Source organism: Otolemur garnettii, unplaced genomic scaffold (assembly GCF_000181295.1).
Source record: "Otolemur garnettii isolate 467f Iridium unplaced genomic scaffold, OtoGar3 scaffold00201, whole genome shotgun sequence".
NCBI lineage: Eukaryota > Metazoa > Chordata > Mammalia > Primates > Galagidae > Otolemur > Otolemur garnettii.
Window position 1 is genome coordinate 1157284 of NW_003852596.1, and position 17130 is coordinate 1174413.

A 17130-nucleotide genomic window follows, 5' to 3' on the forward strand; every position below is an offset into this window, starting at 1 on the left:
TATAGTGCTTTTTCTAGGATAGGTTTGTTCGTGAATTTAATTGTCCGACCTCGTGTATTTTTTTTTTTTTTTTAGACAAAGTCTCATTTTGTTGCTTTTGGTAGAGTGCCATGGCGTCATAGGTCACAGCAACCTCAAACTCTCGGGTTTAAGTGATTCTCTTGCCTCAGCCTCCCAAGTAGCTGGGGCTACAGGCACCTGCCACAGCACCTGGCTATTTTTCGAGTCAAGGTCTCACTCTGACTCAGGCTGGTCTCGAACCTGTGAGTTCAGGCCATCCACCCACCTCAGCTTCCCAGAGTGCTGAGATTACAGGTATGTGCACCATGCCCCGCTGACCTTCATGACAGTTGGGCTTCTGCTTCCCTCACTAGTGTATGTGTTCCTTAAAGTCAGGGGCTGTATTTATCTTCAACTCTGTATCCTTAGCGCCTTGTACATAACAAGTGTTCAATAAACACATCTGTGTCCAAGTATGTACAGGCTATGGAGTAGACAGATTCCTTCGCCCACACTGCCCAAAGGGAAAGCCTTCTGAAGGGACTTCCAAGGCAGGATTGGGAGATCATCCTGGACTCCTGATATAGTCAAAGAACCTGGGAGAGGACATGGCCTTTGGAGATTACTACTCCAATCCCTTGTTATTACAGATGTAATTACAGATGTGGACGTCGAGAACCAAAGAGAAAAGGTGATTTACTCAAGGCCACATAACTAGTTACTGGCAGTGCTTTTTTTTCTCACTGATCAAAGAGATCACCCTTAAAGGCTCTGTCCTTCTGAAGACCTGTGTCAAGGAAAAACTCCCTTGTGGCAACAATATCTCTAGAAGTAATTTTGTTTTAATTAAATCATAGCTGTGTACCTTAATGCAGTCATGGGGCACAATGTGCTGGTTTTATATACAATTTGAAATATTTTCATCAAATTGGTTAACATAGTCTTCATGGCATTTTCTTAGCTATTGTGTTAAGACATTTATATTCTACATTTAGTAAGTTTCACATGTACCCTTGTAAGGTGCACTGTAGGTGTGGTCCTACTAATTACCCTTCCTCCACCCCTCCTCCCCCTCCCCTCCCCTCCCTTTCCCCATATTCTTTGGCTATAATTGGGTTATAGCTTTCATATGAAAGCTATAGGTTAGTTTCATAGTAGGGCTGAGTACATTGGATACTTTTTCTTCCATTCTTGAGATACTTTGCTAGGAAGAACATGTTCCAGTTCCATCCATGTAAACATGAAGGAGGTAAAGTCTCCATCTCTCTAGAAGTAATTTTGCAGGCATTAGGTGGGAAAGACAGTATAACATGATGGCCTCAGAGAATGGGTTCTGTAGTCAGCCTATACTTAAATTCCAGCTCTGCCATCTAGATGCTGTGTGACTTCAGGCAAATTACTTAATCTCTCTGGGCTTCAGGTACCTCGTCTTTAAAATAGGGATAATAATAATACATTTATCCCTTGATATCCACAATGGATTGGTTCCAGGAGTGCATGGGTACCAAAATCTGCAGATGTTCAAGTCCCTTGAAACATGGGTATAGTTTTTATGTATGACCGATGACCACCCTCTCATATTATACTTTAAATTGTCGCTAGATTGCTTACAATACCTAAGGCAATGTAAATTCTGCGTAAATCGTTGTTATGCTGTATTGTTTATTTGCATTGTTTTCTTTCCATAGTTTTCACCTGTGGTTTGTTGACTCCACAGGTGAAGAACCTGCATATACAGAAGGATCACTATTTTACAGAGCTGTTCTGAGAATTAATGGGATGAATATCCATAACGTGCCTAGGACATCCAAAGATTTATTATTATAAAACAGCTACCTCTTTCTGTGGCTCTTCTTCCACCTTCTACCTGTATTCCCTATGCTAATTTTGTCCTTACTTCTTTGTCCCCCATAATAAATAGCTTGAAAAGTCAGAATATGAACGAAGCTTGATCCCAAAGCTACCTGGTGGAAGCTCTCTCGCAATTTTGCAGAGGTGTCTGCTCAGAGACCAGGAGTCTCCTGAAAAGAACGTGTTCTCTTCCAGTGCTGCGCCCAAGCCTGCCCTCCCGCCCTTTCATCTCCCTCAGCCCCCGACCTGCCTCTTAGATAGACGTACACCTCAGGTTGTAAACATACTTCATGGAGATATTTGACTTTTAACTGACAGCTGATTCCATTACATTTGATAGTGGCTGGAGAACAATGCCCTGGGGGACACATTGAAAATAAAAATGAAGTCATAGGGTAATTCATCCTCAATTCTGTTGGTCCCAACAGTTCTTCTCATCAACTGGGGGTTGTAAAGATGTGCTTCCGAGAGCAACAGGGAAGTCCTTGGCTAGTCCCACCTTCTGGAAGAGTGGAGGCTTATTAAAATTGCAGATTCTTGTGCGTCAGCCCCAGGTATTTGATTCAGTAATTGCAGCTCAGGAATACGCATGTTAAAAGCAGCCTGCGATGTTGAGGCATCTGGTCCTGGTACCAACACTTAAGAAAAATACCACCGAAAATATTAAGAGCAGGAGTTCTGTTGGCAGAAAAAAAGCTCATTTAAATTCCAGCTCTGCCACATATGAGCTGCAGCCCGGGCTCCTGCCTCCTTTCTGTGTCATTGCTAACTCCCAAAGTTATTGCCTCTCCAACCGCATAGGCCCCTTGGAGAAGTCTATTCTCCATATGCTCAGCTGGGAATTTTCCTATTCTCTCCTGCTTCAAGGAAGGGGAAGAAAGCCCTTTACAGTGCGCTACCATCTGTGTTACCATCTTTACTTCCCTCCTGCACACAGGCACGTGTCCAATAGGCTGCCATCTTGTTTCCCAACCTCGATTGCCCCCCTCCATATGAATCCCCCATCACAAAATGTACCAAATCTCCTCCCTAAACGTGATGGCGGTGGTTTGAATTTGCTGACCTGACCAAGAAGAGGCATGGAGTTGCACACTTTACTCAGCTTCAGCCTTGAGGAAATAACACAGACCCTCAGGACGAACCCTGGGGTACAAAATCGCAGACAGATTTAGAACCCTCCCTCCGGCTACATCCCAGCTTCCCCTAGCTTTCTCCTGCTCCCCGAATTACTCTTTCCCCAAAGCTGACACCAGTGCAACCCTCTCCCAACTACACGTTCTCAGTTAGATAGATGTCTAATCTTTGTCTCTGGGTAAAGGTAGCCTTCTTATTGCGTGCTACCCACCCCCTTCTCATGCCCCTCCCCCATTCATAGCACAACTGTTGGATAGGCAGCCATTTTGTTACATTCCCTACCTTCATTCCTAAACCCTCTGTCTTTCCATGGCTGCCAATTCTCTTTTCCAAACATGATTATTAGGTAGGTCGGATTTACCACTCTAAGAAGAAGCCCAGCGTGTGAGTTCATTTGTTATTCATTTGCTCATTTCATATCTCCTGTAGCAGCTTCAACTCAAATATAACGGACTGGAACAATTACACTCCTGCCCTTCAACTATATCACAGCTTTGCCTTCCTAGGGAAGCCTTCCACTCATTTGCCCAATTTATTCAACCCGGTATTCTCTCTCTGAGTTACAGGATAGCTCCCATCTGCTAGCAATGTCAAAAGCAGATCAGGGGAGGCATCACAGAAAGGCCACATTGGACCCAGCCTTCGAGAGATTGACAGATATTTACGGGCAGAGATGGAAGAAACGGGAATTTCAGAAAGCAGCAACAGCAAAATCAAAAGCTAAACAGAGCTTCTCAAATTTGCGTACATACTAGAATAATGCTGGGGAATGGTTAGTAACAAATCCAAGACAGTAGTAACCTCTGCAATAGGGACAAGGTAATGTGATCAGGCTACGAAGGCGGCTTGAACTGCATTGGCAATATTCTACGTAGTATTTCTTGCCCTAAGTGGAGAGTATGTGTGAAATAGTTTATAATATATTTTCAAAAATATATGAGCCTGAGAGACTGTATAAAATGTACTTTAGCAGGACTCGGTTCAGTCAGGTTCAGTCAGCAGGACTCGATTCAGGAATCTGCATTAACACCCCAGCTAATGCTTTTGCAAATGGTTCATGCACCTCTCTAAAAAACACTGTGATAGCATTTCTTTCCCAAAGGAACAAAGAAAAATCGAGAGCGCCAGTGAGTGCCTAAAGTACACGACTAGGAGTCAGAATCCCTGGATCAAATTCTCAGCTCTGCTCCAATTTGCTACATGAGTCTAGACTAGTAAGGTTAACTTCTTTCAATACTAGTTCCCTTTCCCCAACCAGAAAATCACCTTTACAATCCTTGGTCAGCACAGGAAGGATAAATGAAATGATGTCTGGTGAAACTCTGGGGGACTTTGCTGGAAATGCACACAGATAAGACAACGGTTGTTGAGAATCATAGCACCCTTCCTGGAATCAAGTTCTTGGTGATCTGTCTCTTATGGCAACTTTAATTCAACTTGACCCACGTAGCATGAGGACCTTACATGGTGAAAATCACTAGTGCCTGTCTGGGTATGTTGAATTCCGTCCCCTTAATGACAACAACAAAAACCGCCAAATGTTCAGGGGAGTGGTTCTCCTTGGGCTGCAGAGAGGGAACACACAAGCACATCAGCGTCCCTCGGGAGATTTTCCTATACTTGCTGCCTTACACCTGTCACTGTGTGTTATCAGAATGAACAGGAGACTAGAGAGTTGGGGAGCTCACAGTTTTTAAGCACCCCAGGTGATGCTGATACATTCCCTACTCTAGGAAGATTCTTGGCCTCCCTCAAGTAACCTGATCCAAGATCTTACACTTTTTTCCTGCCAAGAAGTTCCTCATATTTATTTCTCACCTGTTGGCTCTTTGTTCAGCTCTCACTGAAGATCGAGGATAATTCACCAGCATCTTGCATATGTATTCACAAGGGAATGTGAATAATGACCATGAGCCAGCTGGTTGGAAACCTCAGCATCCCCAGCGTTGAAATAATCTCTTGGCCAGATGTTTCCTTCAGTGATTGGAGCAAGGCACGAGGGCCCCAATGGAAGGCTCTCTGGACCCTAGGCTTGTCCAGCTGGATCAGCTGCAGGTGGAGCAAATGGGACCCCAGGGCCCCATCAGGTCACCTTGTTGAGTATGAGTCAGGCCAGCAGCTCTTTATTTCTTCCTGTCTCTCCCACTTCCCACCACTCATCTCTATGGGCAGCCGCCAGCCTGGGGAACAAGAGGCAGGCAGGGGGAGGGGATAGATCTTAATGGATACTCCATCTTTTCAGTGGTTTGGGGTCTGGCAGAGAGAAACCAGACCTGAAACAAATTGGCTCCTCCCCTGATGTATTTCAGTTAATGCACTAGCTGCCGAGAAGCAGCCAGGCCTGGAGCAACAAAATCAATTCCCCTGCTGAACAACAGGCCTGAACTTAACCCCCACAGCTCTTTCTTTTGTCTCTTTTATTCATGGAGCTCAAAATGTTGCCCTGCCTTGGATTCTTGCCATTGGCAAAGCCCTTGGTGGAGTGTCAGACCAAAGAGGCTTAGGCAATAATGGTCACGCACCTGAGGGGCTTCTAGAGAACATCCTACATCCAAGCATTCTTCACCATTCTTTCACAGCTGAAACAATCTTGACAGCCACAGTCTCTAAAAAGGAGGTAGGAATGGCCCTTAGTTGGCTGGTGTTATAGATGGGGAAGCTGTGAAGGTCCAGTAATCTGTGCCCATATCACTCCCCTGCCCAGGGATAAACCTGGTAGCAAACTCCAGGTCCTAACTCTTTCTTGGACTACCGAAAAATAGTACTTTATTCTTGAACTTTAACTACTTCCATCTAGAGGTAAATACTGTGGCCATATTCTATGAGCAAGGATCAAGAGGAATACAGAATGACAGAATCATATGAGACTAACCTGGTAGTCACATGAAGACTTCCTGTATTGTCCCACTTAGCCCTGGACTTCCAAATCTCTATGACCTTCCCCCATTCTCCCTCTACAACTTCCTTTGAGTCTCTAGACTTAGTAGGTGAGATCAACTAAAATGTATCATATGGAAAACTATGAGGGTTTTGCAAAAGTCTTAGTCTAGCCTCAAAGAAGAAGCAAGCTAAAGTAAGAACCATTATTCATGCTTGGAATCTGATGGAGGCAGTTGCTAGTGGCCTTTTGATTCCTGCCAGTTAGATCCTCCTTACTCTCTGCTGGAAACTCTTAGAAATGCAAGTGAGGGTAAGTTGTAATGGAAAGGAAGCTCTGCATGAAAGCATGGAAGTAAAAGATTGAACAAAACCAACTCTCACATGTTCAACTTACCCCTCCATCCCCTAGGTATCACCTTAACCATGCATGCATTCTTTCTACAAGTTACTGCATCTGCTCAGTGCCAGGCACCGAGCTGGGCTGGTCTAAGAGATATAAATATGAATTGCACAGACCATCCCTCTCTCTTACCAGCCAAGGGTGACTTCCTGAAATAATGTGTTCCTGGATGTGCTGAGTTAACTACAGCATAGTAAAAGTTGAGTCTAAGTAAGACTCATTTCTGATACTCACAGAGCTCCCAAAGACAGATAACATCATAGGCTTACCGTGTTTCTCCCAAAATAAGACCTACCCAAAAGATAAGCCCTAGCAGGATTTCTATGCATTTGTTAAATATAAGCCCTACCCTGATAATAAGACCTACTGATGGGTGTGGCTATGCAGCATGCATTTTGGCACAGAGAAGAAGACATCTCCTGAAAATAAGCCCTAGTGGGTCGTCTTGAGAAAAAGTAAATATAAGACAATGTCTTATTTTGGGGGAAACACGGTAGATCAGTCTTAGCATCTGGTTTGGTACTATGGCTTTTAAATGGAAAAAAGAAACTAACCTAATTCCACTTTCCAATGTGGCCAGAAAACCAGTGGCTAAAGAGTGGGAAAATTCAGAGATGAGGAAAACCAGAATAGCAATTCAGATGTAAAACATTTACAAGGATCCCGAGAAAAGAGAGAACCAGGAAGCCTTACCTTAACTGCCACTGCAAAAAGAATCAGATGCTTTTCATAAGCAGGCCAGAAAACCATAATACCCCAGCCCAGAATTTCTCAAACTTGACACAGTTGACATTTGGGGTCACTCTGGATACTCCTTTAAGTTGTGACGGGCCTGTCATCTTCTTGTGCCATGTAAGGTATTTCGCATCACCCCTCATTTTACCCGCTGGATGTTAGTTGCACCCTCCCCAAGTTGTGATCATTGAAAATGTCTCTAGGAAGGGGTGAAAGTGGCCCCGGTTGAGAACCGCTGCTTTAGCTCAGTCACTACCATCTCAGCACAAAGCCTCCTGAATGCAGTCGCTGGAGAGAAAGAGGACAATTGGGGCTATATTTCCAGGGAAAACATTCGAAAGACATAAGGCACAAGAGGGGTCATTTCATTTACCCATGATGGCCACGGAAGAGCTTGGTGAGAGAACCAGAAGTGGAATCCAAGTTTCCTGGCTCTAGTCACCCCCACCGTGCTGCTAATGGAGACGCTAATGATAGTGAATGGGATAAGGCTTCTCTAACTCTGTAACAAAACTTCAGCAGTAGGTTCTCCTTTTTTTAGTGTTCCATCCAGGTTTTGCAAACGAGCTCAAATGTTCATGCACATAATTGCCTGTCTTTCTAAACTTGTCTTTTTTTCCTGTTCAGACAGTTCAAATTAATGTGCTTTTATGGCCTTCCTGCTGTCTGCTCTTTTTGCATTTTGTTCTCTCCTAGTGCATCCACACACTGCCAGCCGCCCAGGTTCCCTGCACTAAAATTAGGGGGAGCTTGAACGATAAATAAGGTGAAGCAGGGTAGGGTGAGGTGGGGTCATAAGAAATCTGGGCAGACTGTTAAGCTCTGCTATGCAGGGCTAGCCTCGGATAAGCTGTCACCTACAGTTTGGTACCTAGCATATCATTCGTAAAGATGTCTTTCTTGGGTAAGAACTGTTAGTAATTTGTACTTGTGTGTATGTGTTTATCAGATCACTGTTCTCTGAGATAACTCTCAGAGAGCAGGGCTCTTCCAGATGAAGTTTGTATTGGAGCAGTAATACTAGGGTATATGTCACTACCCCTGCAAGGCAGACGTGGATGATATTCTTAAATGGGTGTCCTGCAGGCTGAGGTGACCAAAATAAAGCTAAGCAACAGATATCAACTCTGCCTAATAGCCAAGGTTGCTGTGAATAGAACCCTGATATAGATTGCACTGGGGGAAATCCTAGACCAGATATTTTGAAAGAGACCCGTTTCATAACCTCAAAGTTGGGTAAAGTTCATCGCAGTGAAAACAGGTTTCCAATAGGGCTACATTCCCAATCTCCTCTACCAAATCTCAGAAACACAGTCTTACCTCCCACAAACTGCGCTGCTCCCATGCAACGTCCCATCATTCTGGAGATAAGCTCCTCCATGCAGCAGCCTAGGACAGCAGCCAGTGCCACCAGGAGCAGCAGAGCACAGCCAGCACCTGTCACCACCGTGCACATTTGCCAGGCCAGGCTCGGGATAGCACTGAAGCTGGCATAACGCCCGCACTCCTCCACCATGATCAGACTGTGTCCCTCTCCCCGCACAGGGTAGTTGCACCTCCGGAATGTGCTGAATGACACCGGCTTCCCCAGTTGTGATCCAAAGAGCCAGTAAGGTAGGAAGTAACTAGTAGAACTGGCCACAGCAGTAACAAGAGAGAGGAAGGCCCAGAGGGTGCCCACCACGGTCAGGCTGCTCCTCATGGTCTCAGGTTTCTCTGTAGGGATGGGGAGATGAGTTGGGTCACAGCACCAAATGCAGAAAGTTACCATGTAGGCTCCACCAGCCTATTTTTCATCCGGCTGGCCAATCCTGAGGCTCAAATATGGGCCACTTAGTCTTTGCTTCTGGGTAACATTATTCTCTCAAGGATCATTTGCATCCCTGTGGGATTCTGCTGTCCGGTAAGTTTCCCATCTTCCCTTCCTTCTTGATTCAGAATTCTATGGTCGCTAGGCTGCAATGGAGGAACCAGAGAATTGAATTAGTTAGTAACTGCTCTGCCAACTCCAATACAGCCTGATCAGAGAGCTTTTAACTCTGACATACAGCATGGAACAAGTGACAGGAAGGGAGCCAGAATGAAAATAAGGCTGTCCCCCAGACTCTCAGCCAATGGCCTTGCTGGCCTGGAGGCCTGGAAGGAGGTAATATCTGAAGAGGGTCAGGAAGAAAGTTGTTTTCTGAGAATGGAGAAGGAAGGAAGACAACCTACAGGGCCTTCCCCTCCTATAAAGGGCTAAGAGGGAATGGGAGCTCATCCTGTAATGACGGAGTTACGGGATGGGGTGTTAGTTTCCAATTGACTTTGGTAGGATGTCCAGCAGTGTGTTTGAGGCTTTTCCACTGGGATACATCAGCTAAGTTGAAGGGGGTAAAATAAAATAAGAGGCGCCTACTCTCACCCCCTATACCCGTCACTGAAAGAGTACTCATCATTCTCTTTTCCCACACTAAAAATGGGTGGCAACTGTCTAACCATTAGGAGTTAACTCTGGACTGGCCACTAAGAAAACTCCCTCGTCCTTTGCTGGATACAGTCAAGAAAGCTTTGCATCTCTCTGAAACAGATCAGGATCAGGTACTCTCTGCAGTCGTATGTTTCTGCTGCAAGGACTTGTCCGGGTCCCTTTGGGAACAAGTTATCTCAGATTGAAGATGCTGAGAGTCTTTCCAACTCTAATCTCTTCCCGGCAGTTCACAAACGGCTTTCACAGACCCCTCTGTCAAAAATCAACAGCTTCCCTCCCAACTCCATTAATCTGCCATTGTCTTTTGGCCTGTTTCTCTACTGGGGCGGCTAGAGACCACACTGCCGCTTGATGACAGCACCGTGAATGTCTCCAGTAGGCAGATGGTTGCAGTATGTTTTAGAAATTTCTCCATGATTCATCACCATGGCTTCAAGTTATAGGTGGTGGCGTGGGGGAGGGGAAGAGCAGTGGGGGGGAGGGCTTGAAGTAGAGGAAGTTCAAGAACTAATTATATGGGGCTGCCACGTTGCCAATCTGGGACACGGACAGGAGCAAGTATTAGCTGTAGTGGAGGGTCTTAGGGTCTCAGCCATAAGCCCTTTCAGAACTGTCACAAACAGTGCCTGGCACAGAGTAGACACTCCAATCAAGTTTGGTAAATGAAATCCCTTTCACAGATTCATCCAATTTCCAGACTGGCAGGGACCTTAATGAATCACCTAATCCAATCCTCTTGTTTTACTTATGGGGGAATTTGGCCAGGAAAGGGGGAAGCGATTTTCCCCAAGTCACAGTGAAAGTTAGCAAGGGCCAACGCAGGGACCAGAAACCTGATCTGCAGATTCCAAGGCCAGCACTTTCTACCACACAACGTTAACTCCCTCCCCCATCGCTTCACAGATGAGAATATGGAGAGGAAGTGATTTACCCAAGGGTAAAAGGCTGGCGAGGTACACTGGCCAGACCAGAGCCCAGTTATTTGACTCTTTCTAAAATGCTTTTTTTTTTTCTTAACTCCACCGCAATTCCCCTCTTGATACATATGGATTTTGTGCTGTGTGTTTTGTGCAGGAAGGGAGCAGAGATCGTAAATTGCAGGTGCTTACTTTGGAATGTTAGGGCTTGGGAAGAAAGTGCCCTGAGCTGGGCCCCGGGGAATGAGGCTTTGTGCCTGAGAAGGAGGGGAATGAGCGAAAGACGTGATGAGCGATTGAAGGCCAACAGGGGGAGAAGTGGAATTCGGTTTAAGTAATTGCTGCTAGAAAGCAGGTATGCTTGGCCAGGATGAGGTAATGCCTCTGCTGGTTATATTAGAGTTTGTAAGATTACAAAAAGTGCAAGCAGCCCTTGGTTATGGCCTCATCTCCGGATGAAGAAACCCAGGCCAGAGGAGGAGAGGAAACAATCTGATAAACAGCTGCTGGCTGCATCATCATAATCACTTCCAAATTGGTTATCTCTTATGCTCTGCCCAGCAATCTTCTTTGGTAGGTAAGGAAAGTATTATCCCCAAGTTATGAGTGAGCAAATTGAGTCTCACAAAGCCTCGCGGCTTGCCCAAGGGTACGCAGTGATCCCATGGCAAAGCCATCACTTCCCACTTCTTCACCGGTATTACCCCAATGGTATTACAACTACAAGCCTCTATGGTTCCCACACAGACTTTCAAAAAACTGTTTAATGATGAGAACGTAACTCCATGGAAGACAGGGAAGTAGGAGGAAGGCCGATTTCTCCAGACATAGTGCATAAGCCATCAGAACAAGAGCATCAGCTGTTTTCAACTCAGCACTCATAGTAGAAGGAACCATGCATTTGCCCCATGGAAATAATCATCACCTTGAGATCAAAAATCACAGTATGGGTGGGAGGCTAAGGAGGGAGTTTTGCTTAAGGTAAGGAGTTCTTCTAGACCAGTCTGAGCAAGAGCTAGACTCTACTAAAAATAGAAAAATTAGCTGAACCCAGTAGTGCGCTCCTATAGTCCCAAGCACTTGGGAGGCTGAGGCAGGAGGATTGCTTGAGTCCAGGAGTTTGAGGTTGCTGTGAGCTAGGGTGCCATGGCACTCTATCCAGGGTGACAGAGTGAGACTGTCTCGAAAAAACAAAGTCACAATATGACAACCAGTAGGAGGGACAGAGAACTTTGAAACATAGGAAGAGACTATATCAGTAGTTGGTGCCTTAGACCACAGTAGAAATAAGAGGAATTCTAACATAAGGTTGTCCTCATCTGTGACAAATAAAGCTATTAAATAAACTATAATACTACTAATCACTGTCAGTATGATTCCATTTTTCATTTTAAAAGTGACATTTTGAAGCCACAATATAGGGAAGACAGATTCTCAAAATTCAGTTGAAACTAAGTGCATTTAGCTTTCGAATTTCAATGAAGTACTTTCAACTTTAGAAAAAGTTCACCATCTTAATTTCCTTTAGGACTAGCGTATACCAACCATGCCAGTTTTCCTGGAACCCAGGGGTTTCCTGGGATGTGAAACGTTTGGTGGCAAAACCAAGAAAGTCCCAAACAATCTTGGCTGAAGTGGTCACCATATTCAGGACTAGAGATATTGTGAGCGAGTGTTATCCATGGACAGCGGGTCAAAAATTCAGATCATTCTCTAATATTTTCTCCAGGACACACATAATATGAAATTAAAAGTGATCATGGGATTAAGTATTGGAGAATGCAGCACTTGGAATATAAACCTTTCTAAATCATAGACTTAACTTCACGCAGTCAAGGAAGAGATCTCAAAGATCCACTTGCTCAAAAGTTTCTGAAACACAAAATGAGTCTCAGCCCACCTTCTCCCACGGCTGGAGAAAGAGGTAGCAGGGTATGTGGGGTGCACACACGCTGCTTCATGTTCCTGTGTGCCGGACAGGCCCCTGGATCCTAGGAAATGCTTTTAGTTCCATTGTCTACGATGGTATCCTCTCCCTCATGGCAGCCCTCCAAAGCTATCCAAGTTCACTCCCAGAGACTGGCTAAGTGACTTTTTGTATTCACAGAAATATAACTCACACACAATACTATACTTCACTCGATCTTAATTCCTCTTGTATGTTTCAGGTATACAACAGCTTTGTTTTCCTGCTTTGGAATGGCCAGCTACAGAACCACACTGGACTTCAGGATCCCAAAACTCAACCTGGTGCCCCTGCTGAGTGATTCAGTAACCAGGCATTGATAGCATTGTAGTTGACGTACTCTATCGGTGCCATATTGCCCCTCATGCCTTAGTTTCTGTATCTGCTAGATGGATACTTTTTTCTATTTTTCTAGTTTTTCTATTTTCTATTCAGCTAATTTTTCTATTTTTTTTTTTTTTTTGAGACAGAGCCTCAAGCTATCCCCCTGGGCAGAGTGCTGTGACACCACAGCTCACAGCAACCTCCAACTCCTGGGCTCAAGCGAGGCTCCTGCCTCAGCCTCCCAAGTAGCGGGGCCCACAGGCGCCCGCCACAATGCCTGGCTATTTTTTAGTTGTAGCCGTCATTGTTGTTTGGCGGCCCGGGCTGGATTCGAACCTGCCACCTTAGGTGTATGTGGCTGGCGCCTTAGCCACTTCAGCCACAGGTGCCGAGCCTAACTTTTCTATTTTTAGTAGAGCTGAGTCTAGCTCTTGCTCAGACTGGTCTCCTTACCTCAAGCAATCCTCCCTCCTTAAATCCTACTCTGCCCTGCCCTGCCCTGTCCTTCGCAAGATACTATTCAACCCTATCACATGTCTATTTCTGAGAGTGGCTGTTGAAATATATTCAATGTAGCCAAAAAGTTGTAAGAGCTGGGGGACGCGTGAGGTCTGTTCTGAATTTTCTGTCCTTACTAAAGCCTGTTTGCCAATCTTTAGAGATATACTGGTCATCCTAGCTCAGCCTCATGAGCAGAGGTCACCTTAACATACACAGGAACCCCATACAACACAGGAACCCCACCTAACCCATATATGGGAAATGCTTATCTCTAGTATTTTTAAGGAACTCTGGGGAAGGGAAGTCTACAACTTTTTCGCAGTAGCTTAACAACTCTCATCATCAACACATCATTTATGCTATGCCTTTATAAACTTGCTCTGCTGCAACCAGGGGGGCCAATTCCTTTTGTTGAGTCCTCAGAAGAATCGGAGAATAGCTGGCCATCGTCCAGATGAGAGCCCTGGTAGGAGATTTTTAGCCTCCACCGCCCTCATTGCCAAGCCTTTAATCTTTTGATTTAACTTTTCCTCTGCTCACATGTGGGCACTTACAATGAAGTGTCAATGAAACTGGAAGCCTTGCTCTTATGTTTTTCTTGGTGGAGAAAAACAAATCAATTCTTCCTCTATCACCTCCTCCCGCGTTCCCACAGAAAAAGACACAAATCCTTTGGTTCCCCACTTGAGTTTGTCGTGCAACTTCTGAGGGAAAGAAAGTGCCACCTGAGCAAAGGTAACAGGGTCCAGGCAAAACGAGTTAAAGACCACCGTGGAAGTGGTCATGAAGGGAGTCAGTGACTTGCAGCTGCTTAAGGAAATGTGGCTGCAAGACTGCTGGCGCAGGGCTGGTCTGTGAAGAGCGGCTTTCTTGGCACTGACGTTGGCAAAGGAATGTGAACGGTTCTTTCTCCTCACGCCCCCGGTGTGCGTTGCCTTCTTGCCAATCCTGTTACAAATACATCTTACTCAGTGTTTGGACTTCCCTAGGAAATGAGTGAGACGTGCAGACATATGTTTCCAATGGGTAAAGTCCTGCTCCAGGGAAATGCCTGGAGTCAATATAATCCCTCGTATTACCTGGGGGTACATCAGCAGTCTAACCACTCTAGATCTTTCTGCCTCAGACACGACCTAAAAAGGAAAGCTACTACCCCGTACATTTCCCTCCTCATTTTCTGCCACTATGTCCCTCGGAGGTTTCCTCTCCTCTAGATCTCTCCATCATGAAAGTTGCTCTACGTCCTCCTGTGCCTGACATCGTCTCACCCTGTAGTTGCTCAAAGGCTTTTATTTTCCATTCGTATCTCGATGACTCTAGGAAGACCTCCTTTTTTCCATAAGTCTTTTCCTTGAAATTCCTCAGCCATCATGTTTGCCGAACCTCTTTCTAGGCCTTCTCCCTCCTTCCCTCCTCTTTTACTCTGGGGGAGAAACGCTAGCAAAAACCTCCGTGTTGGATGATATTATGTGCTTCTCTGCAGGTAAGTCATTCAGAGGCAGGAAAACAGAGACCAAGTGGAGGGAGAGGACCAACCAAGCCATTGATACCCTAGCAGGGGTCCTCAAATTTTTAAACAGGGGGCCAGTTCACTGTCCCTCAGACCATTGGAGGGCCGGACTGCAGGCCCTGGGACGAGTCCGCTGCTAAGCGGGACAGGCAGTGGCGGCAAAAACACCCGCGGGACAGGTAAATGTCCTAGGTGGGCCGCCTGTGGCCCACAGGCCATAGTTTGAGGACGCCTGCTCTTAGGCTTTGGGAAATGGGGTGCAAATGAGAGATTTCCATTCCAGTCCTTACTCTGGCCAGACAGGTGCCACCACCTTCAATAATTGATTAGTTGGCTAGAAGTCTTATCGCATACCCCCAGCTGGTTAGAAACTACTCCGACCAGCTGCCCTGCACAAGATACTGTTAAACTCTATCAACAATGGACTAACTGGCAAAGCAGCCCTCACATCCCTAGTTTCATAGCGCCAGCCCTGCTCTTGTTGCCCAGTAGGCTCCGTAGCCTACGGTCTCAGTAGGGAATAAATGTCACCACAGCTGACAATCCCACTGAGTGAATCTGGCCATCGTGGGAAGATGGAGGGCTAAAGGTTTCTCTAAAAACTTCAGAGAAGGTGGGAGGCAGCAGGGCCTATCAAGCGTGTTTCTGGAAGTAGGGGCTGGAAACCCTCTGCCATCAGAATCACCTTCAAAGGTCTTTCAATCTCCCGGGTTCACTGAATTCAAATTTATGGTAATTTACATTTTTAAAAAATCGTCCATTACTTCTGCTGGGAACTAATGACTCAGGCATACTGCTTTAGTGGAATAGAGTTAAGATTTTGAAATCATATGTTAGAGTCCTGAGCTGTGCCCCTTCTAGGCTACGTGAACTTGAGGTGATTACTTAAAACTTCTGAGTTTCTGGTTCACTTATAAAATGAAGATGGTGGAGCATAAAGTTCAAAATACATAACATCTGGGGTATATTGAACACTAGCGTGGATATCAAGTCCCCTCTTCCCTACCGGAGAAGAACCAATTCTTTTGTAAGTCCTAGAGAAGACCTGAAGTCACCCAATAGCAGAACATCACTCCTTTCTCTCCCCACACCCCCTCTAGAGGTGATTTCTCCTTACCCCTAGGCTCCCTTCTGCTTTCAGTCTCCCCCAACAAAATGAAACCACTTGGCTGAGTGTTCTTTGCAAGAATAGATGTACAGTTAAACTATGTCAGGTCCTTCTGGAAACCATCATGCTTTGGCACATAGTAGGAACTCATAAATATTTACTGAATGGGTGCAATCTTTTATTTCCAGCCCGACTGGCCTCAACATCTGCATTTCCATTTAACTTCGTCCCTCCATTTTAGTCCTGTAACCCCAATTGAGGCATGCCTGGGAGATCAACCTCTCCCATCAGCAAACCGGATCCATTTCTACTTGTATAGACAGGTCAGAACAAACTCCCTCCCTCCACTCCCAGAGACAGGCACTTCCTCTCCTCAGATGACTGGTTCTTCTGGGAAAACCAACTAGCGCTTAATCCTTAGGCGCTCCAACCTTGTCAATGTAAAATAGGAACCCAGCCCTGATTCCTCTTAGCCTCGGTGCAAACATCAGACTGCGAGGAAGTAAAAATGCACCAGGCTGCCCTTGGGAAGCAAACAGCTTCTCTGAGCTCTGAGATGAAAGGGCAGGAAGCCTGAAAAGGGAAGGGGAGAAGGGGGCTGAGCAACGGGGGAGCAAAGCAGTTTCTTAAGCAGCTGTTTCAATTGCATTTGGCCCAAGTTGCATATTTACCTTCTGACCACGGGAAGCTGACTGACTTGTTCCCTCTCTTCAGGCTCAGATCTGAGAAACAACTTCTCCTTAGAGCTTGTCAGATGGGGGTGGGAATCCCAGCTGCTCTTTGCAGTGATGCCTGAAAATCTTGCTTTACCTTTGGGAGAGAGGGGCGGAGTCCGACCTAATGGGAATTAACTCCAAACACGCTGGTGGCTTCAAACTCAGCCACAGACATGCAGGCACTTGAAGTCGAAACTAGGTTAGTGGGCACGCAGTCCCCCACCTCCAACCTCACAGCTGACTAGTCAGCACTCTGTGTGTGTGTGTGTGCGGGCACACAGGCTCTTGAATTGTGAATCTATCTCATTTCCTCGCCTGCTTTCCAAATGCCTGCTGAGGACCAGAGATTCTCCTTAACTGTTCTTCAAAGCCCTAAAGAATCTCTACCCTGTATGTAGTAGGGATCAGACCTCTATGGCTGGGGACTTCTGAGAGAACACGGGCCTGGATGGAGTAAGACAGAACAACCTCCTTTCTCCAAACTGACTTCCACTGTCCGGTGGGAAGGAACCTGCAGCTGAGCAATCTTTGGCTCAAGATGTAACCAGCTTACGTTTGAGAAAATGTTGAAATCACACATTGAAAGGGACAAGGCACACTTTTTTTTTTTTTTATAAT

The 17130-nt window shown here is 45.7% G+C and overlaps 1 protein-coding gene across 2 annotated transcripts in view; it reads right to left on the bottom strand.

The window, feature by feature from the left end:
* Positions 1-16782, bottom strand: part of LHFPL1 (LHFPL tetraspan subfamily member 1) — a 44259-nt gene extending 27477 nt beyond the window's left edge. The window contains exons 1-2 of one of the 2 annotated variants that reach the window (XM_003801178.1): positions 16468-16782; positions 8321-8716 (exon numbers count right to left, since the gene is read on the bottom strand). In XM_003801178.1, the coding sequence (XP_003801226.1) occupies positions 8321-8702 (382 nt within the window). In that variant the 5' untranslated portion in view covers positions 8703-8716; positions 16468-16782. Of the gene's footprint in view, positions 1-8320; positions 8845-16467 lie in introns of those variants that run through there. The other variant, XM_003801179.1, reaches the window with a different exon arrangement.
* Between the last annotated feature and the right edge of the window lie 348 nt (positions 16783-17130).